We start from the raw sequence: 26,952 nt of genomic DNA on the forward strand, positions 1-26,952 counted from the left end.
ACAATTGGATGCCTGGTTTGTCACTCATAATTTAGGGCGTTGATGAACAATGGCACGAAAGGCCACAAATGAGAATTGTTAGTGCTATCCGAGATCCTTGGGACATAACCTTTACTCTAACCTTAACCCTTACCATTTTACATGTCAACTTCAATTGGGGCAACGTCAATGTCGTGACGTGCCAAGGATCCCGCATAGCTTTACGCCAAATGATAATAACAAGGCGTTTGTACTACCGTTAGCTAGCTGTCAACAGCAGTAGATAGGAAGAGTTAGACTAACGTTTATATAGCTACATTTTTATATATAAAAAAAATGACAATCGCGTGTTAATAAATATGCAATATCTCGTCACCAGATGTGCAAGGTATGACGCCTTTTATCTTGTTGTATTTTCGCAATATGTTTTTAGCACGCGAGCTAACTGACGTTAGATGTAACTGTTACTATCAACGAATAGCATGCTAACTTTAGCTCGCTACAGTACCTAGCGCCAAATCCAATAATTGGCATCGTTTAAGACATCACGAGTTACACGTATAAAAGGTTAACTCTGTCAATCCTCCCATGCTGAAATCCCCCATGACTAGTTTTGAAAGCAGTTTCAATGCACAGTTGGGAGTAGGCTATAGTGCATTATCTGTGGTATGCATGTCATCAGCACTGCACTCCTCGTAAATAGCTTTGCTTTGGTTCTTTTTGACAACAACAGATTCACCCTCTCCTTGGTAGGGCCAGGAGTTTTTCCTAGACTTGTCACTTGGTCAGGAAACTCTATTGGTCCTTGGTATTACATATGTTTTTCTGACAACCCAAAAAAGTGTATGACTTATCCTACTACAACTCACCGATTATTATTGTTTCAACAAGGGCATTGCGGATGTATTAGCCTGAACTGGTGCCCAGCGTGACTGTTCTGTACTCCGATATCGAACATATTCCCATCGGTGAAGTAATTTAGTGCTCATACAACCACAAAACAACCATGGATACTTACGTAGCCATCCATGGCAAGAACATATCCCACAATCCCCTCTCCTCCACCCAAGCCATGTCTATCGACAAGCTCTTCCCGGCTCTCCTGGAGTGTTTTGGGATCATCCTGTGTGGATACATCGCCGGTAGGACAGACATAATCACCTCCTGTCAAACTAAAGGATTAGGGAACTTTGTGTCTAAATTCGCCCTCCCGGCGCTGCTCTTCAAGAACATGGTTCTGTTGGACTTTAATAACGTGATCTGGTCGTTCCTGTGGAGTATCCTGATAGCCAAGGTGTCGGTGTTCGTCCTGGTGTGTGTTCTGACGCTAGCCGTGGCCAGTCCGGAGAGCAGGTACAGCAAGGCAGGACTCTACTCCATCTTCGCTACGCAGAGCAACGACTTCGCCCTGGGGTATCCCATTGGTGAGGATAGTTGTCTTTTGGAATGTGATCGTAGTACAATAGGGCGTGTTGATTTTTCCTTTGGAAAGTTCAACCTCTTTCTCACAACAGTCCCAGCCGTTCCACACACAGTGCATTCTGAAAGTATTCAGACCTCTTCACTTTTCCCACGTTGTTACTTTACGGCCTCATTCTAAAATGGATTACATAGTTTTTACACAATACCCCATAATGACAAAGCAAAAACAGGTTTAGACATTTTTGCACATTTATTTAAAAAATATATATATCACATTTCCATAAGTATTCAGACTCTTTACTCAGTTCTTTGTTGAAGCACCTTTGGCAGAGATTACAGCCTCGAGTCTTCTTGGGTATGACGCTACAAGCTTGGGGCGATTCTCCCATTCTTCTCTGCAGATCCTCTCAAGCTCTGTCAGGTTGGATGGGGAGCATCGCAGCTCAGCTATTTTCAGGTCTCTCCAGACATGTTTGATCGGGTTCAAGTCCAGGCTCTGGCTGGGCCACTCACGGACATTCAGAGACTTTTCCCTAAGCCACACCTGCGTTGTCTTGGCTGTGTGCTTAGGGTCATTGTCCTGTTGGAAGGGGAACCTTCGCCCCAGTCTGAGGTCATGAGTGCTCTGGAGCAGGTTTTCATTAAGGATCTCTCTGTGCTTTGCTCCGTTCATCTTTCCCTCGATCCTGACTAATCTCCCAGTCCCTGCTGCTGAAAAACATCCCCACTACATGATGCTGACACCACCACGCTTCACCGTAGGGATGGTGCCAGGTTTCCTCCAGACATGATGCTGCCACCACCATGCTTCACCGTAGGGATGGTGCCAGGTTTCTTCCAGACATGATGCTGCCACCACCACGCTTCACCGTAGGGATGGTGCCAGGTTTCTTCCAGACATGATGCTGCCACCACCATGCTTCACCGTAGGGATGGTGCCAGGTTTCTTCCAGACATGATGCTGCCACCACCATGCTTCACCGTAGGGATGGTGCCAGGTTTCTTCCAGACGTGACGCTTGGTTTTTGCTCTGACATGCAGTGTCAACTGGGACCTTCATATAGTCAGGTGTGTGCCTTTCCAAGTTGTAGAAACAGCTCAAAGATGATCAATGGAAACAGGATGCACCTGAGCTCAATTTATAGTCTAATAGCAAAGGGTCTGAATACTTATGTAAATAAGTTATTTCTGTTTATTTTTAATACATTTGCAAACACTTCTCAAAACCTCTTTTCGCTTTGTCATTATGGGGTATTGTGATGTCATTATGGGGTATTGTGATGTCATGGGGTATTGTGATGTCATTATGGGGTATTGTGTGTAGATTGATGAGGAAAACATTTAATTTCATCAATTGTAGAATAAAGCTGTAACGTAACAAAATGTGGGAAAAGTCAAGGGGTCTGAATACTTTCTGAATGCACTGTATTTGTTGGAACATCTGGGAGTCCCTGAGGAGTGGTTTGGAAACCATACAATAACATCTGCCACCCCCCGTCCCTGCAGTGGACGCCCTGTACAGGAACACACATCCAGAATACCTGCAGTACATCTACCTGGTGGCTCCTGTCTCCCTGATGTTCCTCAATCCCATAGGATTTGCCTTCTGTGAGGTCCAGAAGTGGAAGGACCACCCAGAGAGACAGCAGGGCAAGTTGCAGATCGTCAGAGTGGTGCTGCTGCAGGTCATTTCATCTTGCTTTCTTCTGTGATCAATATTTTTTTTTTTTTTTTTTGTGCAAATGACATTAAATGGTGCTTTATTCTTTATTGGGCTAGGAACATATTTAACATTCAATAAAAGTAGTAAATACGCAGGATTTTGTAACAAAGAAATTAGAGTGAAAGGATCTGTGTATCTGTTAGCTAGCTGTGATAAGAATGGAAAAACATCTTGATATCACAGTGAATAATAAAGGCTAGAAAACATGGTGTCAGGATGTGTCTTAGGGGGTTGGGTTAAAACATGGTGTCAGGATGTGTCTTAGGGGGTTGGGTTAAAACATGGTGTCAGGGTGTGTCTTAGGGGGTTGGGTTAAAACATGGTGTCAGGATGTGTCTTAGGGGGTTGGGTTAAAACATGGTGTCAGGATGTGTCTTAGGGGGTTGGGTTAAAACATGGTGTCAGGATGTGTCTTTAGGGGGTTGGGTTAAAACATGGTGTCAGGGTGTGTCTTAGGGGGTTGGGTTAAAACATGGTGTCAGGGTGTGTCTTAGGGGGTTGGATTAACATGGTGTCTTAGGGGGTTAAAACATGGTGTCAGGATGTGTCTTAGGGGGTTGGGTTAAAACATGGTGTCTTAGGGGGTTAAAACATGGTGTCACGATGTGTCTTAGGGGGTTGGGTTAAAACATGGTGTCAGGGTGTGTCTTAGGGGGTTGGGTTAACACATGGTGTCTTAGGGGGTTGGGTTAAAACATGGTGTCAGGATGTGTCTTAGGGGGTTGGGTTACAACATGGTGTCAGGATGTGTCTTAGGGGGTTGGGTTACAACATGGTGTCAGGATGTGTCTTAGGGGGTTGGGTTAAAACATGGTGTCTTAGGGGGTTGGGTTAAAACATGGTGTCAGGATGTGTCTTAGGGGGTTGGGTTACAACATGGTGTCAGGATGTGTCTTAGGGGGTTGGGTTACAACATGGTGTCAGGATGTGTCTTAGGGGGTTGGGTTAAAACATGGTGTCAGGATGTGTCTTAGGGGGTTGGGTTAAAACATGGTGTCTTAGGGGGTTGGGTTAAAACATGGTGTCAGGATGTGTCTTAGGGGGTTGGGTTACAACATGGTGTCAGGATGTGTCTTAGGGGGTTGGGTTAAAACATGGTGTCATGATGTGTCTTAGGGGGTTGGGTTAAAACATGGTGTCAGGGTGTGTCTTAGGGGGTTGGGTTAAAACATGGTGTCAGGATGTGTCTTAGGGGGTTGGGTTAAAACATGGTGTCAGGATGTGTCTTAGGGGGTTGGGTTAAAACATGGTGTCAGGATGTGTCTTAGGGGGTTGGGTTAAAACATGGTGTCAGGATGTGTCTTAGGGGGTTGGGTTAAAACATGGTGTCAGGGTGTGTCTTAGGGGGTTGGGTTAACATGGTGTCCGGGGGCGTCTTAGGGGGTAAAAACATGGTGTCAGGATGTGTCTTAGGGGGTTAAAATATGGTGTTGCGGTGTCTTAGGGGGTTAAAATATGGTGTCGGGTGTCTTAGGGGGTTAAAACATGGTGTCAGGATGCGTCTTAGGGGGTTGGGTTAAAACATGGTGTCAGGATGCGTCTTAGGGGGTTGGGTTAAAACATGGTGTCTTAGGGGGTTGGGTTAAAACATGGTGTCTTAGGGGGTTGGGTTAAAACATGGTGTCAGGGTAAACATGGTGTCAGGGTGTGTCTTAGGGGGGTTGGGTTAAAACATGGTGTCAGGATGCGTCTTAGGGGGTTGGGTTAAAACATGGTGTCAGGATGCATCTTAGGGGGTTGGGTTAAAACATGGTGTCAGGATGCATCTTAGGGGGTTGGGTTAAAACATGGTGTCTTAGGGGGTTGGGTTAAAACATGGTGTCAGGATGCATCTTAGGGGGTTGGGTTAAAACATGGTGTCAGGATGCATTTTAGGGGATTGGGTTAAAACATGGTGTCAGGATGCATCTTAGGGGGTTGGGTTAAAACATGGTGTCAGGATGCATTTTAGGGGATTGGGTTAAAACATGGTGTCAGGATGCATCTTAGGGGGTTGGGTTAAAACATGGTGTCTTAGGGGTTTGGGTTAAAACATGGTGTCAGGATGCGTCTTAGGGGGTTGGGTTAAAACATGGTGTCAGGGTGTGTCTTAGGGGGTTGGGTTAAAACATGGTGTCAGGATGCATTTTAGGGGATTGGGTTAAAACATGGTGTCAGGATGCATCTTAGGGGGTTGGGTTAAAACACGGTGTCTTAGGGGGTTGGGTTAAAACATGGTGTCAGGATGCGTCTTAGGGGGTTGGGTTAAAACATGGTGTCAGGGTGTGTCTTAGGGGGTTGGGTTAACGGCAATAAGACACATTTATGTGGACTGTAAGGAAAGTGGACAGTAAAGTGTTAGTCTATACGGTGGTGGCTGGTGGGCATTGTGTCCTACTTTTATTCAAATCTATTTTATAGGTACTGAAGAACCCGATAGTGTTCATGGTGGTGGTCGGGATCGTGTCCCACTTTGCCCTGGGCCAGAGGATCCCTGCTGTGATGGAGGAGTTTGTGGATGGCCTGGCCAACTCCTTCGGAGGAGCAGCTCTCTTCTACCTGGGACTATCTATGGTGGGACAGGTGGGCAAACTCACCAGGTCTACTGGAGTAGCCCTTATCCTGCTCATCACTGCCAAACTGTGAGTTACAGAAATGTCAAGAACTGACATTCCTTCAAGTCGTTATCAACCTACCCTGTGGGAATGGCTGGATAGGGTGCTGACAACTGCATAACTACAGTCGTAAATAGGGTCCTGTACTGTCCTAGTGGTCCTGTCCTAGTGGTCCTGTCTTAGTGGTCCTGTCCTAGTGGTACTGTCCTAGTGGTACTGTACTGTCCTAGTGGTACTGTCCTAGTGGTCCTGTCCTAGTGGTCCTGTCCTAGTGGTACTGTACTGTCCTAGTGGTACTGTCCTAGTGGTCCTGTCCTAGTGGTACTGTACTGTCCTAGTGGTACTGTCCTAGTGGTCCTGTCCTAGTGGTACTGTACTGTCCTAGTGGTACTGTACTGTCCTAGTGGTCCTGTCCTAGTGGTCCTGTCCTAGTGGTACTGTCCTAGTGGTCCTGTCCTAGTGGTACTGTCCTAGTGGTCCTGTCCTAGTGGTCCTGTCCTAGTGGTACTGTACTGTCCTAGTGGTGCTGTCCTAGTGGTACTGTCCTAGTGGTACTGTCCTATTGGTACTGTACTGTCCTAGTGGTACTGTACTGTCCTAGTGGTACTGTACTGTCCTAGTGGTACTGTACTGTCCTAGTGGTCCTGTCCTAGTGGTCCTGTCCTAGTGTTCCTGTCTTAGTGGTCCTGTCCTAGTGGTACTGTCCTAGTGGTCCTGTCCTAGTGGTCCTGTCCTAGTGGTCCTGTCCTAGTGGTACTGTACTGTCCTAGTGGTACTGTCCTAGTGGTACTGTCCTAGTGGTATTGTCCTATTGGTACTGTACTGTCCTAGTGGTACTGTACTGTCCTAGTGGTACTGTACTGTCCTAGGTGGTACTGTCCTGACCTAGTGGTACTGTCCTGTCCTAGTGGTCCTGTCCTAGTGGTCCCCTCCTAGTGGTCCTGTCCTAGTGGTACTGTCCTGTCCTAGTGGTACTGTCCTGTCCTAGTGGTACTGTCCTAGTGGTACTGTCCTGTCCTAGTGGTACTGTCCTGTCCTAGTGGTACTGTCCTGTCCTAGTGGTACTGTCCTGACCTAGTGGTACTGTCCTGTCCTAGTGGTACTGTCCTGTCCTAGTGGTACGGTACTGCCCTAGTGGTACGGTACTGCCCTAGTGGTACTGTCCTATCCTAGTGGTACTGCCCTAGTGGTCCTGCCCTAGTGGTTCTGTCCTAGTGGTTCTGTCCTAGTGGTACTGTCCTAGTGGTACTGTCCTAGTGGTACTGTCCTGTCCTAGTGGTACTGTCCTAGTGGTACTGTCCTAGTGGTTCTGTCCTAGTGGTACTGTCCTGTCCTAGTGGTACTGTCCTGTCCTAGTGGTACTGTCCTAGTGGTACTGTCCTAGTGGTACTGTCCTAGTGGTACTGTCCTAGTGTCCTAACACAGTGTTATCTGTCTCTCCTATGTAGGCTGGTGATGCCTCTCATCTGTAAGGACATGGTGGACCTGCTGGACTCTACAGGTTCCAACAGCAGCAGTCTGAACCACTCCAGCCTGTCCAACTATGCCTTTCTGTACGGGGTGTTCCCCCCCGCTCCCAGCGTAGCCATCTACGCATCACAGTACAACATGGAGCTGGACGTGGTGAGTTGGTACCACACACACACACACACACACATCACAGTACAACATGGAGCTGGACGTGGTGAGTTGGTACCACACACACACACACATACACACACATCACAGTACAACATGGAGCTGGACGTGGTGAGTTGGTACACACACACACACACACACACACAGGGAACAGTTAGGAAGAATACCGTATACACACACACACACACATACACACACACACACACACACACACACACACACACACAGGGAACAGTTAGGAAGAATACCGTATACACACACACACACACACACAACATTACATCACATCACAGTATGGAGCTGGACGTGGTGAGTTGGTACACATACACACACCACACACACACACACACACACATCACAGTACAACATGGAGCTGGAAGTGGTGAGTTGGTACCACACACACACCCCCACACACACACACACATCACAGTACAACATGGAGCTGGAAGTGGTGAGTTGGTACCACTCACTCACTCACTCACTCACTCACTCACTCACTCACTCACTCACTCACTCACTCACATTACATCACAGTATGGAGCTGGAAGTGGTGAGTTGGTACACATACACACACACACACACACACACACACATCACAGTACAACATGGAGCTGGAAGTGGTGAGTTGGTACACACACACACACACATCACAGTACAACATGGAGCTGGAAGTGGTGAGTTGGTACCACACACACACTCACACCCCCACACACACACACACACACATCACAGTACAACATGGAGCTGGAAGTGGTGAGTTGGTACCACACACACACACACATCACAGTACAACATGGGGCTGGAAGTGGTGAGTATTACATTATCAATTCGTATATTAATTTCTTAGCTAATAGCCACCTTTCTAGACAGCCAAGGCTTGTATTTCCACATGTCTCTCTCTACCTCTCTGTCCTCCTGTAGGTGACGTCAGGGATGGTGATCAGCACGTTCCTGTCTGCCCCCATCATGTACGTGTCAGCCTGGCTCCTGACCATCCCCCTGATGAACCCCAGGCCTCTGGTCACTGAGCTGCAGAATGTCAGCTTCAACATCAGCATCGTCAGCCTGGTCGCACTGGTGAGGGTTCTCTCTATTTCTCTTCTTATCTGTCTCTCTCTGTTTCTCTCTCTCTGTTTCTCTCTGTTTCTCCCTCGCTGTCTCTCTGTTTCTCTCTCTCTGTCTCTCTCTGTTTCTCTCTCGCTGTCTCTCTCTGTTTCTCTCTCGCTGTCTCTCTCTGTTTCTCTCTCGCTGTCTCTCTCTGTTTCTCTCTCGCTGTCTCTCTCTGTTTCTCTCTCTGTCTCTGTTTCTCTCTGTTTCTCCCTCGCTGTCTCTCTGTTTCTCTCTCTCTGTCTCTGTTTCTCTCTCGCTGTCTCTCTCTGTTTCTCTCTCGCTGTCTCTCTCTGTTTCTCTCTCGCTGTCTCTCTCTGTTTCTCTCTCGCTGTCTCTCTCTGTTTCTCTCTCGCTGTCTCTCTGTCTCTGTTTCTCTCTCGCTGTCTCTCTGTCTCTGTTTCTCTCTCGCTGTCTCTCTGTCTCTGTTTCTCTCTCGCTGTCTCTCTGTCTCTGTTTCTCTCTCACTGTCTCTCTCTGTTTCTCTCTCGCTGTCTCTCTCTGTTTCTCTCTCGCTGTCTCTCTCTGTTTCTCTCTCGCTGTCTGTCTCTGTTTCTCTCTCGCTGTCTCTCTGTCTCTGTTTCTCTCTCTCTGTCTCTGTTTCTCTCTGTTTCTCCCTCGCTGTCTCTCTGTTTCTCTCTCTCTGTCTCTCTCTGTTTCTCTCTCGCTGTCTCTCTCTGTTTCTCTCTCGCTGTCTCTCTCTGTTTCTCTCTCGCTGTCTCTCTCTGTTTCTCTCTCGCTGTCTCTCTCTGTTTCTCTCTCGCTGTCTCTCTGTCTCTGTTTCTCTCTCGCTGTCTCTCTGTCTCTGTTTCTCTCTCGCTGTCTCTCTGTCTCTGTTTCTCTCTCGCTGTCTCTCTGTCTCTGTTTCTCTCTCGCTGTCTCTCTCTGTTTCTCTCTCGCTGTCTCTCTCTGTTTCTCTCTCGCTGTCTCTCTCTGTTTCTCTCTCGCTGTCTGTCTCTGTTTCTCTCTCGCTGTCTCTCTGTCTCTGTTTCTCTCTCGCTGTCTCTCTGTCTGTCTGTCTCTGTTTCTCTCGCTGTTTCTCTCTCACTCTACATGAAAGGCCAATGAAGAAGGCAGGCTTTGACACTGTTTTCAATAGGCTTGGTTGTCCTCCATGTGTGGTCCTGTCTGACTTTAGCTGATTGAAGCACGGGGTTGATCAGGGCTTACTGACTCCATGGTGTTGATCAGGGCTTGCTGACTCCATGGTGTTTATCAGGGCTTGCTGACTCCATGGTGTTTATCAAGGCTTACTGTATCCATGGTGTTTATCAGGGCTTGCTGACTCCATGGTGTTTATCAGGGCTTGCTGACTCCATGGTGTTTATCAGGGCTTGCTGACTCCATGGTGTTGATCAGGGCTTACTGTATCCATGGTGTTGATCAGGGCTTACTGTATCCATGGTGTTGATCAGGGCTTGCTGACTCCATGGTGTTGATCAGGGCTTGCTGTATCCATGGTGTTTATCAAGGATTACTGTATCCATGGTGTTTATCAAGGATTACTGTATCCATGGTGTTTATCAGGGCTTGCTGTATCCATGGTGTTTATCAGGGATTACTGTATCCATGGTGTTTATCAAGGATTACTGTATCCATGGTGTTTATCAAGGATTACTGTATCCATGGTGTTTATCAAAGATTACTGTACCATGGTGTTTATCAAGGATTACTGTATCCATGGTGTTGATCAGGGCTTACTGTATCCATGGTGTTGATCAGGGCTTGCTGACTCCATGGTGTTGATCAGGGCTTGCTGTATCCATGGTGTTTATCAGGGCTTGCTGTATCCATGGTGTTTATCAGGGATTACTGTATCCATGGTGTTTATCAAGGATTACTGTATCCATGGTGTTTATCAAGGATTACTGTATCCATGGTGTTTATCAGGGTTTACTGTATCCATGGTGTTGATCAGGGCTTACTGTATCCATGGTGTTGATCAGGGCTTGCTGTATCCATGGTGTTGATCAGGGCTTGCTGACTCCATGGTGTTGATCAGGGCTTGCTGACTCCATGGTGTTGATCAGGGCTTGCTGTATCCATGGTGTTTATCAAGGATTACTGTATCCATGGTGTTTATCAAGGATTACTGTATCCATGGTGTTGATCAGGGTTTACTGTATCCATGGTGTTGATCAGGGCTTGCTGTATCCATGGTGTTGATCAGGGCTTACTTTATCCATGGTGTTTATCAGGGCTTGCTGTATCCATGGTGTTCATCAGGGCTTGCTGTATCCATGGTGTTGATCAGGGCTTACTGTATCCATGGTGTTGATCAGGGCTTACTGTATCCATGGTGTTGATCAGGGCTTACTGTATCCATGGTGTTGATCAGGGCTTGCTGTATCCATGGTGTTGATCAGGGCTTGCTGTATCCATGGTGTTTATCAGGGCTTGCTGTATCCATGGTGTTTATCAGGGCTTACTGTATCCATGGTGTTTATCAGGGCTTGCTGTATCCATGGTATTGATCAGGGCTTGCTGTATCCATGGTGTTTATCAGGGCTTGCTGTATCCATGGTGTTGATCAGGGCTTACTGTATCCATGGTGTTTATCAGGGCTTGCTGTATCCATGGTGTTTATCAGGGCTTGCTGTATCCATGGTGTTGATCAGGGCTTACTGTATCCATGGTGTTTATCAGGGCTTGCTGTATCCATGGTGTTGATCAGGGCTTACTGTATCCATGGTGTTTATCAGGGCTTGCTGTATCCATGGTGTTGATCAGGGCTTACTGTATCCATGGTGTTTATCAGGGCTTGCTGTATCCATGGTGTTGATCAGGGCTTGCTGTATCCATGGTGTTGATCAGGGCTTACTGTATCCATGGTGTTGATCAGGGCTTACTGTATCCATGGTGTTGATCAGGGCTTACTGTATCCATGGTGTTTATCAGGGCTTGCTGTATCCATGGTGTTGATCAGGGCTTGCTGTATCCATGGTGTTGATCAGGGCTTACTGTATCCATGGTGTTGATCAGGGCTTACTGTATCCATGGTGTTTATCAGGGCTTGCTGTATCCATGGTGTTGATCAGGGCTTACTGTATCCATGGTGTTTATCAGGGCTTGCTGTATCCATGGTGTTGATCAGGGCTTACTGTATCCATGGTGTTTATCAGGGCTTGCTGTATCCATGGTGTTGATCAGGGCTTGCTGTATCCATGGTGTTGATCAGGGCTTACTGTATCCATGGTGTTGATCAGGGCTTACTGTATCCATGGTGTTGATCAGGGCTTACTGTATCCATGGTGTTGATCAGGGCTTACTGTATCCATGGTGTTGATCAGGGCTTACTGTATCCATGGTGTTGATCAGGGCTTACTGTATCCATGGTGTTTATCAGGGCTTACTGTATCCATGGTGTTGATCAGGGCTTACTGTATCCATGGTGTTTATCAGGGCTTGCTGTATCCATGGTGTTGATCAGGGCTTACTGTATCCATGGTGTTTATCAGGGCTTACTGTATCCATGGTGTTGATCAGGGCTTACTGTATCCATGGTGTTGATCAGGGCTTACTGTATCCATGGTGTTGATCAGGGCTTACTGTATCCATGGTGTTTATCAGGGCTTACTGTATCCATGGTGTTGATCAGGGCTTACTGTATCCATGGTGTTGATCAGGGCTTGCTGTATCCATGGTGTTGATCAGGGCTTGCTGTATCCATGGTGTTGATCAGGGCTTACTGTATCCATGGTGTTTATCAGGGCTTACTGTATCCATGGTGTTGATCAGGGCTTACTGTATCCATGGTGTTTATCAGGGCTTACTGTATCCATGGTGTTGATCAGGGCTTGCTGTATCCATGGTGTTGATCAGGGCTTACTGTATCCATGGTGTTTATCAGGGCTTACTGTATCCATGGTGTTGATCAGGGCTTGCTGTATCCATGGTGTTGATCAGGGCTTACTGTATCCATGGTGTTGATCAGGGCTTACTGTATCCATGGTGTTTATCAGGGCTTACTGTATCCATGGTGTTGATCAGGGCTTACTGTATCCATGGTGTTGATCAGGGCTTACTGTATCCATGGTGTTTATCAGGGCTTACTGTATCCATGGTGTTGATCAGGGCTTACTGTATCCATGGTGTTGATCAGGGCTTACTGTATCCATGGTGTTTATCAGGGCTTGCTGTATCCATGGTGTTGATCAGGGCTTACTGTATCCATGGTGTTTATCAGGGCTTACTGTATCCATGGTGTTGATCAGGGCTTACTGTATCCATGGTGTTGATCAGGGCTTACTGTATCCATGGTGTTTATCAGGGCTTACTGTATCCATGGTGTTTATCAGGGCTTACTGTATCCATGGTGTTGATCAGGGCTTACTGTATCCATGGTGTTGATCAGGGCTTGCTGTATCCATGGTGTTGATCAGGGCTTGCTGTATCCATGGTGTTGATCAGGGCTTACTGTATCCATGGTGTTGATCAGGGCTTACTGTATCCATGGTGTTGATCAGGGCTTGCTGTATCCATGGTGTTGATCAGGGCTTACTGTATCCATGGTGTTGATCAGGGCTTACTGTATCCATGGTGTTGATCAGGGCTTGCTGTATCCATGGTGTTGATCAGGGCTTACTGTATCCATGGTGTTGATCAGGGCTTACTGTATCCATGGTGTTGATCAGGGCTTACTGTATCCATGGTGTTCATCAGGGCTTACTGACTCCATGGTGTAGAATGCAGCTTTAATGATAGAGGATTCATACCAATGGCTTTTTAAAATTCTAATCTACTCTACTAGACTTTTGACAAGCTGAGTGGGTTTGAGCTGTATTTAAACACTGGATACACTGAAACACATCGTGTTTGTGTTTGTAGGTGTGGACCATCGCTGTCATTCTCCTCAGTAAGAAGTTCAAGAGGCTCCCACACATGTTTTCTATGAACCTCTTCCTGGCACAGGTTATTACATATATATCCTTCATATACAGTACATTCTGAAGGGGTTATTACATATGTCCTTCATATACAGGACATTCTGAAAGGGTTATTACATGTCCTTCATATACAGTACATTCTGAAAGGGTTATTACATGTCCTTCATATACAGGACATTCTCAAAGGGTTATTACATGTCCTTCATATACAGGACATTCTGAAAGGGTTATTACATATATCCTTCATATACAGTACATTCTGAAAGGGTTATTACATATATCCTTCATATACAGTACATTCTGAAAGGGTTATTACATGTCCTTCATATACAGTACATTCTGAAGGTATTCAGACCCCTTGACTTGTTCCACATTTTGTTATGTTACAACCTTATTCTAAAATGGATGAAATTTTTTTTGCCTCATCAATCTACACACAATACCCCATAATGACATCACAATACCCCGTAATGACATCACAATACCCCATAATGACAAAGCAAAAACTGTTTAAAAAAAGAAGACGTTTTTAGAAAAAAAACTCAAACGCAAATATCACATTTCCATAAGTATTCAGACTCTTTATTCAGTTCTTTGTTCTTTGTTGAAGTACCATTGGCAGCGATTACAGCCTTGAGTCGTCTGGGGATGACGCTACAAGCTTGGCACACCTGTATTTGGGGAGTTTCTCCCATTCTTCCCTGCAGATCCTCTCAAGCTCTGTCAGGTTGGATGGGGAGCATCGCACCACAGCTATTTTCAGGATTCTCCAGAGATGTTAGATCGGGTTCAAGTCCGGGCTCTGGCTGGGCTACTCAAGGACATCTCAGAGACATCTCAGATGGCTTGACCCTAAGCACACAGACAAGACAATGCAGTGGCTTCGGGACGTTGTCCTGTTGGAAGGTGAACCTTCGCCCTCAGTCTGAGTTCCTGAGCGCTCTGGAGCAGGTTTCCATCATGAATCTCTCTGTGCTTTGCGCCGTTCATCTTTCCTTCGATCCTGACTAGTCTCTCAGCCGCTGCCACTGAAAAACATCCCCGCAGCATGACGCTGCCACCACCATGCTTCACCGTAGGGATGGTGCCAGGTTTCCTCCAGATGATGATGCTGCCACCACCACTCTTCACCGTAGAGATGGTGCCATGTTTCCTCCAGACATGATGCTACCACCACCACGCTTCACCGTAGGGATGGGGCCAGGTTTCCTCCAGATGTGATGCTACCACCACCATGCTTCACCATAGGGATGGTGCCAGGTTTCCTCCAGATGTGATGCTACCACCACCATGCTTCACCGTAGGGATGGTGCCAGGTTTCCTCCAGATGTGATGCTACCACCACCATGCTTCACCATAGGGATGGTGCCAGGTTTCCTCCAGATGTGATGCTACCACCACCATGCTTCACCGTAGGGATGGTGCCAGGTTTCCTCCAGATGTGATGCTACCACCACCATGCTTCACCGTAGGGATGGTGCCAGGTTTCCTCCAGATGTGATGCTTGACATTCAAGTGTTCAATCTGGTTTCATCAGACCAGAGATTCTTGTTTCTCACGGTCTGAGAATCTTTAGGTGCCTTTTGGCAAACTCCAAGCGAGCTGTCATGTGCCTTTTACTGAGAAGTGGCTTCCGTCTGGCCACTCTACCATAAAGGCCTCATTGGTGGAGTGTTGCAGAGATGGTTGTCCTTCTGGAAGGTTCTCCCACCTCCACAGAGGAACTCTGGAGCCCTTCTCCCCCGATTGCAGCCAGCTCTAGGAAGAGTCTTGGTGGTTCCAAACTTCTTCCATTTAAGAATGATGAGGCCACTGTGTTCTTGGGGACCTTCAATGCTGCAGACATTTTCTGGTACCCTTCCCCAGATCTGTGCCTCCACACAATCCTGTCTCAGAGCTCTATTGACAATTCCTTCAACCTCATGGCTTGGTTTTTGCTCTGACATGCCCTGTCAACTTTGGGACCTTATATAGACAGGTGTGTGCCTTTCCAAATCATGTCCAATCAATTGAATTTACCACAGGTGGACTCCAATTAAGTTGTAGAAACATCTCTAGGATGATCAATGTTAACAAGATGCACCTGAGCTCAATTTCCAGTCTCATAGCAAAAGGTCTGAATACCTATGTAAATAAGATATTTCAGTTTATTTGTAATACATTTTCAAACATTTCTAAAAACCTGTTGTGTGTCGATATTAGGAAAAAATTTATTTAATGCATTTTAGAATAAGTCTAACTTAACAAAATGTGGAAAAGGTTAAGGGGTCTGAATACTTTATGAAGGCACTGTACATAATGTTTTCTATATTCTATACAGTTGAAGTCGGAAGTTTACATACACTTAGGTTGGAGTCATTAAAAGTCGTTTTTCAACCACAAATTTCTTGTTAACAAACTATAGTTTTGGCAAGTCGGTTAGGACATCTACTTTGTGCATGACACAAGTAATTTTTCCAACAATTGTTTACAGACAGATTATTTAACTTATATATCACTGTATCACAATTCCAGTGGGTCAGAAGTTTACATACACTAAGTTGACTGTGCCTTTAAACAGCTTGGAAAATTCCAGAAAATTGTCATGGCTTTAGAAGCTTCTGATAGGCTAATTTACATTATTTGAGTCAATTGGAGGTTTACCTGTAGATGTATTTCAAGGCCTACCTTCCAACTCAGTGTCTCTTTGCCTGACATCATGGGAAAATCCCCCAAAAATCAGCCAAGACCTCAGAAAAACAATTGTAGACCTCCACAAGTCTGGTTCATCCTTGGGAGCAATTTCCAAACACCTGAAAGTACCACGTTCAGGAAACAAGTACAAAGGTATCTATATCCACAGTAAAACGAGTCCTATATCGACATAACCTGAAAGGCTGCTCAGCAAGGAAGAAGCCACTGCTCCAAAACGGCCATAAAAAAGCCAGACTACAGTTTGCAACTGCACACGGGGGCACAGATCGTACTTTTTGGAGAAATGTCCTCTGGTCTGATGAAACAAAAATAGAACTGTTTGGCCATAATGACCATTGTTATGTTTGGAGGAAAAAGGGGAGGCTTGCAAGCTGAAGAACACCATCCCAACTGTGAATCACGGGGGTGGCATCATCATGTTGTGGGGCGCTTTGCTGCAGGAGGGACTGGTGCACTTCACTAAATAGATGGCATCATGAGGAAAGCAAATTATGTGGATATATTGAAGCAATATCTCAAGACATCAGTCAGGAAGTTAAAACTTGGTCGCAAATGGGTCTTCCAAATGGACACTGACCCCAAGCGTACTTCCAAAGTTGTGGCAAAATGGCTTAAGGACAACAAAGTCAAGGTATTGGAGTGGCCATCACAAAGCCCTGACCTCAATCCTACCTGAAACGTTTGACCCAAGTTAAACAATTTAAAGGCAATGCTACCAAATACTAATTGAGTGTATGTAAACTTCTGACCCACTGGGGATGTGAAATAAATTAAAACTGAAATAAATCATTCTCTCTACTATTATTCTGACATTTCACATTCTTAAAATAGTGGTGATCCTAACTGACCCTAGACAGGGAATTTTTACTAGGATTAAATGTCAGGAATTGTGAAACAGAGTTTTTAAATGTATGTAAACTTCCGACTTCAACTGTACACAAGTGATATATAGTAATGTGTCTCTCCTTGTCCCTGTAGTTCCTAGTGTGTGTCGGGATGATCCTGTGGAACTTCGTAGTGAAGCAGGAGGACATCTTGGGACAGGTGTTGACATTCACACTGCTCTATGGGTCACTCTACAGCACATATGTCTGGACTGGTATGTACCGTGTGTCTGGACTGGTGTCTGGACTGGTATGTACCATGTGTCTGGACTGGTATGTATGTGTGTGTCTGGACTGGTATGTACCGTGTGTCTGGACTGGTATGTACCGCGTGTCTGGACTGGTATGTACCGCGTGTCTGGACTGGTATGTACCGTGTGTCTGGACTGGTATGTACCGCGTGTCTGGACTGGTATGTACCGCGTGTCTGGACTGGTATGTACCGCGTGTCTGGACTGGTATGTACCGCGTGTCTGGACTGGTATGTACCGCGTGTCTGGACTGGTATGTACCGCGTGTCTGGACTGGTATGTACCGCGTGTCTGGACTGGTATGTACCGCGTGTCTGGACCGGTATGTACCGCGTGTCTGGACCGGTATGTACCGCGTGTCTGGACCGGTATGTACCGCGTGTCTGGACCGGTATGTACCGCGTGTCTGGACCGGTATGTACCGTGTGTCTGGACCGGTATGTACCGCGTGTGTGTGTCTGGACCGGTTTGTACCGCGTGTGTGTGTGTGTCTGGACCGGTATGTACCGCGTGTGTGTGTCTGGACTTGTGTGTACCGTGAGTGTCTGGACTGGTGTGTACCGCGTGAGTGTCTGGACTGGTGTGTACCGCGTGAGTGTCTGGACTGGTGTGTACCGCGTGAGTGTCTGGACTGATATGTACCGCGTGTGAGTCTGGACTGGATATGTTGTACTGTATCTGTGGAATAACCCTGAGTTGGTTCTGTCTGGGTCTTACTATAGGTCTCATTCCTCTCTGTTTGGTTCTGACCAAGAAGGACAATTTGCTGAGGATTCCACCTTGGGTCTTCATGGTCTTTGGCTGGGGGTACGTCCTGTGTGTGTGTGTGTGAAACAGTGTATTGTATGTTTGTGTTCCTCAAACTTAACCTTACAGTGTTGTTCTCTTCCACAGCATACCGTTCCTCATCCTTGGAGGTCTGCTCCTGGCAGGAGAGAGGATGCCTGATACTATAGACTCTGCCTTCTTCTATGGCAGGGCTCAGGTGAGAGGATGCCTGATACTATAGACTCTGCCTTCTTCTATGGCAGGGATCAGGTGAGAGGATGCCTGATACTATAGACTCTGCCTTCCTCTATGGCAGGGCTCAGGAAAGAGGATTCCTGATACTATAGACTCTGTCTTCCTCTATGGCAGGGCTCAGGTGAGAGGATGCCTGATACTATAGACTCTGCCTTCTTCTATGGCAGGGATCAGGTGAGAGGATGCCTGATACTATAGACTCTGTCTTCCTCTATGGCAGGGCTCAGGAAAGAGGATTCCTGATACTATAGACTCTGCCTTCTTCTATGGCAGGGATCAGGTGAGAGGATGCCTGATACTATAGACTCTGTCTTCCTCTATGGCAGGGATCAGGTGAGAGGATGCCTGATACTATAGACTCTGTCTTCCTCTATGGCAGGGCTCAGGAAAGGGGCCACCTGTGATTTTAGTTTACTGGAATACAGATCCACTATATAGTTCTCCCTGAGTTAACTACACTTTACAGATCACATAGATCTGGAGCCAGTCCTAAAGGTTTTACACATCACATAGATCTGGAGCCAGTCCTAAAGGTTTTACACATCACATAGATCTGGAGCCAGTCCTAAAGGTTTTACACATCACATAGATCTGGAGCCAGTCCTAAAGGTTTTACACATCACATAGATCTGGAGCCAGTCCTAAAGGTTCCTAAAGGTACCTCTCTCTCTCTTTCCCCTCTCTCAGATCATCAGTACTGCAGTAGTAGTCTCCTGCAGCATCTTGGTAGGTGGTTTCTCTCTGATGGGTCTCAGCCAGGGCACCAAGGAGAACCAGAACTACCAAGTCCTGGAGAGAGCCTCTAACACGGGTACTATAGAGGACCTGAGGCCCCCTGGACACCAGGAGGACCAGAACTGCCAAGCCCTGGAGAGAGCCTCCAACACAGGTACTATAGAGGACATGAGGCCCCCTGGACGCCAGGAGGACCAGACCCCCCCACTGGAGCCCTCAGCACCAGAGACCAGCAACAACAGTGGTAGCTCACTAGACACATTATTGTTTTTTCTAGTTCTGTAAACTTGGGTGCATTGGTTTACTGGGGATTTTGTGTTGAACTTCGTATGTAAAACCTTAAATTGCCAACCTAAACATATTGTTAAAAACCATGAGTAGTTTGATATAACTCAGAACTGTGTCTGTGTGTTGTTGTTGTGTTCCACCCAGACTGTTGTAGCTGTACACAGCCCGTGCCCGGCATGATCAACGGCGCCACCAGGAACGACACTCCCACGTCTCTAACAGGTACAGGAACACAACGTGAATGACTACAGCTCTGGTTGGAGTTGTGTTCTAGGTTTATGGGCTGATACTTCGGTCCGTGCTGACCTGTTGTGTCCACTGTGGCTTGTGTTGACTGTGATGCTGTTGCAAAACGTTTTGCTACGGTGTGCACTAATGAATACAACCCTGTTGACTTGTTGTACTGTACCCTCCAGGCCAGTGTGGGGCGCTGTGTGAAACCCAGCAGCAGCAGTGTAGTCCACCAGTCCAGGATGACAGACAGCTGGTCAGACACGTCCTGTTGTGTCTACTCCTCATAGTTTCCCTGCTGGCTGTGAGTGTTATCTACAGTTCTGTTCTACTCTATTCTGTTCTGCTCTGTTCTACTCTACTCTGTTCTGCTCTATTCTGTTCTACTCTATTCTGTTCTACTCTATTCTGTTCTACTCTATTCTGTTATATTCTACTCTACTCTGCTCTGTTCTACTCAATTCTACTCTATTCTGTTCTACTCTATTCTGTTCTACTCTATTCTGTTCTACTCTGCTCTGTTCTATTCTACTCTGTTCTATTCTACTCTGTTCAATTCTGATCTGTTCAATTCTGTTCTGTTCAATTCTGTTCTACTGTTCTATTCTTTTATTGCTTGGCCATGTCCCCTTTCTCTACCTACCCTTGTCCCTGAAGTGTGCACTAGTTCACTCCAATCTCAAACCTCTTCCCTGAATCGGCACTTGTTAACTCTGAAGTGTGCGCTTTTCATTCCCCCTCTCGCATGTCTTTCAGAACCTGTCCAGTTGTCTATGGTGGTTGTTCAACCAGGACCCTGGTAGACTGTACCTGGAGCTGCAGTTCTTCTGTGCTGTGGCCAACTATGGACAGGTACGCTCTCCTGTCTATTACATCATGAGTATAGAAAGGGATTATACTGTTGCTTACTTTACCTCTCATGTTTCTCAGGGCTTCATTTCGTTTGGTATCTTTGGCCTGGACAGGCATCTGATCATTCTGCCATTCAAGAAGAGGTGAGCTAGGAACTAGGCACTTACTTCAGAGAGCATCGTTGAATTGTCCCAACATCAGTACCTCCTGTATGTTGTATTGTCCCAACATCAGCACCTCCTCCTGTATGTTGTATTGTCCCAACATCAGCACCTCCTCCTGTATGTTGTATTGTCCCAACATCAGCACCTCCTCCTGTATGTTGTATTGTCCCAACATCAGCACCTCCTCCTGTATGTTGTATTGTCCCAACATCAGCACCTCCTCCTGTATGTTGTATTGTCCCAACATCAGCACCTCCTCCTGTATGTTGTATTGTCCCAACATCAGCACCTCCTCCTGTATGTTGTATTGTCCCAACATCAGCACCTCCTCCTGTATGTTGTATTGTCCCAACATCAGCACCTCCTGTATGTTGTATTGTCCCAACATCAGCACCTCCTCCTGTATGTTGTATTGTCCCAACATCAGCACCTCCTCCTGTATGTTGTATTGTCCCAACATCAGCACCTCCTCCTGTATGTTGTATTGTCCCAACATCAGCACCTCCTCCTGTATGTTGTATTGTCCCAACATCAGCACCTCCTGTATGTTGTATTGTCCCAACATCAGCACCTCCTCCTGTATGTTGTATTGTCCCAACATCAGTACCTCCTGTATGTTGTATTGTCCCAACATCAGCACCTCCTGTATGTTGTATTGTCCCAACATCAGCACCTCCTGTATGTTGTATTGTCCCAACATCAGCACCTCCTCCTGTATGTTGTATTGTCCCAACATCAGCACCTCCTCCTGTATGTTGTATTGTCCCAACATCAGTACCTCCTGTATGTTGTATTGTCCCAACATCAGCACCTCCTCCTGTATGTTGTATTGCCCCAACATCAGTACCTCCTGTATGTTGTATTGTCCCAACATCAGTACCTCCTGTATGTTGTATTGTCCCAACATCAGCACCTCCTCCTGTATGTTGTATTGTCCCAACATCAGTACCTCCTGTATGTTGTATTGTCCCAACATCAGCACCTCCTCCTGTATGTTGTATTGCCCCAACATCAGCACCTCCTGTATGTTGTATTGTCCCAACATCAGCACCTCCTCCTGTATGTTGTATTGTCCCAACATCAGCACCTCCTCCTGTATGTTGTATTGTCCCAACATCAGCACCTCCTCCTGTATGTTGTATTGCCCCAACATCAGCACCTCCTGTATGTTGTATTGTCCCAACATCAGCACCTCCTCCTGTATGTTGTATTGTCCCAACATCAGCACCTCCTCCTGTATGTTGTATTGTCCCAACATCAGCACCTCCTCCTGTATGTTGTATTGTCCCAACATCAGCACCTCCTGTATGTTGTATTGCCCCAACATCAGCACCTCCTCCTGTATGTTGTATTGTCCCAACATCAGCACCTCCTCCTGTATGTTGTATTGTCCCAACATCAGCACCTCCTGTATGTTGTATTGTCCCAACATCAGTACCTCCTGTATGTTGTATTGTCCCAACATCAGCACCTCCTCCTGTATGTTGTATTGCCCCAACATCAGCACCTCCTCCTGTATGTTGTATTGTCCCAACATCAGCACCTCCTCTTGTATGTTGTATTGTCCCAAAGTCAGCACAGGGCCTGATCTAAGTCAGACTTGCCTGAGCCAGGTAGTGTGGCTGTAGAAGATGTGGTTGTTCTGCCCTCTAAGGGGCCTGTGTGTGTCCTGTCCCCCAGGTTAGTGAGCCTATGGCAGGGCAGGGAGAGTGTGGAGGAGCCCCCCTCTGTGGTTCCAGAGGAGATCAGGCTGACCTGCACTCAGTTTGTCCGCTATCATAAAGACCAGTGTGTTCAGGACATAGTGCCCATCAGAAGGTAGGCCACAACATAAACATCAATTATCATTTATTTATCATTTATTTGTAGCATGATTTCACTCCCAGGACATGTCTGATTGGTGCAGAATCAAAGCTCTAGAATCTATATTAAAACAGTTGACTTGGGTCTCTCCAGTGTCACAGCGGTGTAAGACACTCTATCACAGTGCTAGCTGCGTCACTACAGATCCTGGTTCGATCCCAGGCTGTGTTGCAGCCGGCCGCGACCGGGAGACCCATGTGGCGGCGCACAATTGGCCCACTGTCGTCCGGGTTAGGGGAGGGTTTGGTCGGCCCGGGATGTCCTTGTCCCATCGTGCTCTAGTGACTCCTGTGGCGGGCCGGGCGTAGTGCACGCTGACACGGTCGCCAGTTGTACGTTGTTTCCTCCGACACATTGGTGCGGCTGGCTTCCGGGTTAAGCGAACAGTGTGTCAAGAAGCAGTGCGGCTTGGCAGGGTTGTCTTTCACCTCTCCAGAGTCCGTACGAGAGTTGCAGCGATGGGACAAGACTGTAACTACCAATTTGGATATCACAAAATATGGGAAGAAAAAGGGAGTACAATTATAAAAAATAAATCAAATACAATAGAAACAGAAACGGTTGACTGTTAAATGCTACTGCGTGTTCAGATCTAGTAATCCATAAACTAGCATGTTACCTACGAGTTGAACTCGTTCCCTACTAACATCCTCTCTATGCATGGCCTAGGAATTTACCCCAGATAATATCTTGCATGTTTCTACCCCTAATCCTGTTTTTTAAAATGCATTATTGCATTGTACACTCTGTGAACGGACTGAACCTACCACAGTCTTCTTCGTTGGTAATGCATTATTGTACACTCTGTGAACGGACTGAACCTACCACAGTCTTCTTCGTTGGTAATGCATTATTGTACACTCTGTGAACGGACTGAACCTACCACAGTCTTCTTCGTTGGTAATGCATTATTGTACACTCTGTGAACGGACTGAACCTACCACAGTCTTCTTCGTTGGTAATGCATTATTGTACACTCTGTGAACGGACTGAACCTACCACAGTCTTCTTCGTTGGTAATGCATTATTGTACACTCTGTGAACGGACTGAACCTACCACAGTCTTCTTCGTTGGTAATGCATTATTGTACACTCTGTGAACGGACTGAACCTACCACAGTCTTCTTCGTTGGTAATGCATTATTGTACACTCTGTGAACGGACTGAACCTACCACAGTCTTCTTCGTTGGTAATGCATTATTGTACACTCTGTGAACGGACTGAACCTACCACAGTCTTCTTCGTTGGTAATGCATTATTGTACACTCTGTGAACGGACTGAACCTACCACAGTCTTCTTCGCTGGTAATGCATTCTGGTTTTGGAGTTGTACACAATCCTGGTAGCTACTTTTCACCTTCTTAACTTCCTGTTTCTCTTACGGAACTCTCATCCTCACTAGCACTCCTTTTCTCTCTCTCTGTTCTCCTTTCTCCTCTTCCTTCATATCTCCCCCCCCCTAGTGCTTCTGGGGAAAGCCTGAACAACGGGACAGTAGCTTCTGGGAAAAGCCTGAACAATGGGACAGTAGCTGAATCCTTCCTTTGATATGCAGGTGTGAGGGAGAGAGGGTTCAGGAGAGGGAGCGCTCCAGGGAGAGACCTGGTCAGGGGACTTATCCTCCATCCCAGGCCCAGACTCAGGCCACTTTCCTGGGCAGTGATCTGGTGGACTGGCTGGTGAGGGTGGGTCTGGCCCGGGACAGGGGGGAAGCCCAGCTCTATGGGGCTCAGCTCCAGCAAGGAGGGATACTGCAACACCTCACACACCAGTTTGGCTTCAGGGACGACACCCTCCTACACTACCTCTTCACTGAGAGGAGCTGGACGCCACCGATGGAGAGGAACAGCATATTGCCTCCTGTGGCCATGTAATGTTCCCAGAGAGGGAGGGAGGGAGGAGGGGGGGATTACTATTCAGCATTATGCCTCCTGTGGCCATGTAATGTTCCCAGAGAGGGAGGGAGGGAGGAGGAGGGGGGGGGGGTTACTATTCAGCATTATGCCTCCTGTGGCCATGTAATGTTCCCAGAGAGGGAGGGAGGAGGAGGAGGAGGGGGGGTTACTATTCCGCAGTGTTGTTGTCAAGTCACTAAACCTTGACTCCTAAGTCCTAAACCTTGACTCCTAAGTCCTAAACCTTGACTCCTAAGTCCTAAACCTTGACTCCTAAGTCCTAAACCTTGACTCCTAAGTCCTAAACCTTGACTCCTAAGTCCTAAACCTTGACTCCTGAGTCCTAAACCTTGACTCCTGAGTCCTAAACCTTGACTCCTGAGTCCTAAACCTTGACTCCTGAGTCCTAAACCTTGACTCCTGAGTCCTAAACCTTGACTCCTGAGTCCTAAACCTTGACTCCTGAGTCCTAAACCTTGACTCCTGAGTCCTAAACCTTGACTCCTAAGTCCTAAACCTTGACTCCTAAGTCCTAAACCTTGACTCCTAAGTCCTAAACCTTGACTCCTAAGTCCTAAACCTTGACTCCTAAGTCATGGATTAGAATATTACAACACTGCTATTCAGTGAGATGAAACGTTCAGATGGAAATATAATGAGATAGACCTGACACCATTTAGCATTCCCATTTCCACATATCAGACAATCATATCTGTTCTGTGTCATACATTTCTATCTGAACATTTCTGTAACGTTTGCACCCTCCTGAATGAACCCAATAAGAAAGAAAGATGGTGGGCTGAGAGTAGTGCACTATGAAGGGAACAGGGCTCTGGTCACGAGTAGTGCACTATGAAGGGAATAGGGCCCTGGTCACGAGTAGTGCACTATGAAGGGAACAGGGCCCTGGTCACGAGTAGTGCACTATGAAGGGAACAGGGCTCTGGTCAAGAGTAGTGCACTATGAAGGGAACAGGACTCTGGTCAAGACTAGTGCACTATGAAGGGAACAGGGCTCTGGTCAAGACTAGTGCACTATGAAGGGAACAGGGCTCTGGTCAAGACTAGTGCACAATGAAGGGAACAGGGCTCTGGTCACGAGTAGTGCACTATGAAGGGAACAGGGCTCTGGTCAAGAGTAGTGCACTATGAAGGGAACAGGGCTCTGGTCACGAGTAGTGCACTATGAAGGGAACAGGGCTCTGGTCACGAGTAGTGCACTATGAAGGGAACAGGGCTCTGGTCACGAGTAGTGCACTATGAAGGGAACAGGGCTCTGGTCAATGAAGGGAATAGGGCTCTGGTCAAGAGTAGTGCACTATGAAGGGAACAGGGCCCTGGTCACGAGTAGTGCACTATGAAGGGAACAGGGCTCTGGTCAATGAAGGGAATAGGGTGCCATTTAAGTGTCCGGTGTGTGCATCCTGAGTCAGCTACTATCCCAGCTGAACCAATCAAATCCACAACCTCAACCAGCTCCGGTATCACAGAGAGACTGCTTTGCATGACATAGAGAAGTCTGCAGTGACTGAGATGTTGCACTGTGACTATTCAACTATTTCATCTGCAACTGAACTGACGTGTTGTTTTGTAAGACTACTGTAATACTGTAATACTGTACTACTGTACTACTGTAATACTGTAATACTGTAATACTGTACTACTGTACTACTGTACTACTGTACTACTGTAATACTGTACTACTGTACTACTGTAATACTGTACTACTGTAATACTGTACTACTGTACTACTGTAATACTGTACTACTGTACTACTGTACTACTGTAATACTGTAATACTGTACTACTGTACTACTGTACTACTGTAATACTGTAATACTGTAATACTGTACTACTGTAATACTGTACTACTGTAATACTGTACTACTGTAATACTGTACTACTGTACTACTGTAATACTGTACTACTGTACTACTGTAATACTGTACTACTGTACTACTGTAATACTGTACTACTGTACTACTGTAATACTGTAATACTGTACTACTGTACTACTGTAATACTGTACTACTGTAATACTGTTGAAATGTACTTGAAAGTTTGTGAAGGTTTAAAGGTTTTTCCACTGTTATGTTACCCAGTACGGTCAGCCCGTCTGGCTCAACTAAGACCAGGCTTTAGCAGTACCAGTACGGTCAGCCCGTCTGGCTCAACTAAGACCAGGCTTTAGCAGTACCAGTATGGTCAGCCCGTCTGGCTCAACTAAGACCAAGCTTTAGCAGTACCAGTACGGTCAGCCCGTCTGGCTCAACTAAGACCAGGCTTTAGCAGTACCAGTACGGTCAGCCCGTCTGGCTCAACTAAGACCACGCTTTAGCAGTACCAGTACGGTCAGCCCGTCTGGCTCAACTAAGACCAGGCTTTAGCAGTACCAGTACGGTCAGCCCGTCTGGCTCAACTAAGACCAAGCTTTAGCAGTACCAGTACGGTCAGCCCGTCTGGCTCAACTAAGATCAGGCTTTAGCAGTACCAGTACGGTCAGCCCGTCTGGCTCAACTAAGACCAGGCTTTAGCAGTACCAGTACGTTCAGCCCGTCTGGCTCAACTAAGACCAAGCTTTAGCAGTACCAGTACGGTCAGCCCGTCTGGCTCAACTAAGACCAGGCTTTAGCAGTACCAGTACGGTCAGCCCGTCTGGCTCAACTAAGACCAGGCTTTAGCAGTACCAGTACGGTCAGCCCGTCTGGCTCAACTAAGACCA

At 46.7% G+C, this 26,952-nt stretch overlaps 1 protein-coding gene across 1 annotated transcript; it reads left to right on the forward strand.

Annotated features, from left to right (window-relative positions):
• On the forward strand, nucleotides 1-24,209 carry LOC139402503 (lysosomal cholesterol signaling protein-like). Its single transcript, XM_071146490.1, has 16 exons — nucleotides 1-1,403; nucleotides 2,908-3,086; nucleotides 5,525-5,745; nucleotides 7,167-7,341; nucleotides 8,278-8,433; nucleotides 13,291-13,374; nucleotides 17,022-17,142; nucleotides 17,901-17,985; nucleotides 18,073-18,163; nucleotides 18,889-19,180; nucleotides 19,369-19,446; nucleotides 19,641-19,759; nucleotides 20,212-20,307; nucleotides 20,386-20,450; nucleotides 22,152-22,289; nucleotides 23,891-24,209. The coding sequence occupies exons 1-16, from the start codon at nucleotides 986-988 to the stop codon at nucleotides 24,207-24,209; spliced, it is 2,637 nt and encodes an 878-aa protein (XP_071002591.1). The 5' UTR covers nucleotides 1-985.
• The last annotated feature ends 2,743 nt before the right edge of the window (nucleotides 24,210-26,952 follow it).

This window comes from Oncorhynchus clarkii, unplaced genomic scaffold (genome assembly GCF_045791955.1).
Source record: "Oncorhynchus clarkii lewisi isolate Uvic-CL-2024 unplaced genomic scaffold, UVic_Ocla_1.0 unplaced_contig_8902_pilon_pilon, whole genome shotgun sequence".
Lineage (NCBI taxonomy): Eukaryota > Metazoa > Chordata > Actinopteri > Salmoniformes > Salmonidae > Oncorhynchus > Oncorhynchus clarkii.

Excerpts from the sequence above, each read along its gene's own strand:
- LOC139402503 (XM_071146490.1), top strand. The coding sequence starts at position 986 with ATGGATACTTACGTAGCCATCCATGGCAAGAACATATCCCACAATCCC. Across the intron at positions 5,746-7,166 it reads CTGCTCATCACTGCCAAACT|GCTGGTGATGCCTCTCATCT; the intron begins GTGAGTTACAGA and ends TCTCCTATGTAG. Across the intron at positions 7,342-8,277 it reads ACAACATGGAGCTGGACGTG|GTGACGTCAGGGATGGTGAT; the intron begins GTGAGTTGGTAC and ends GTCCTCCTGTAG.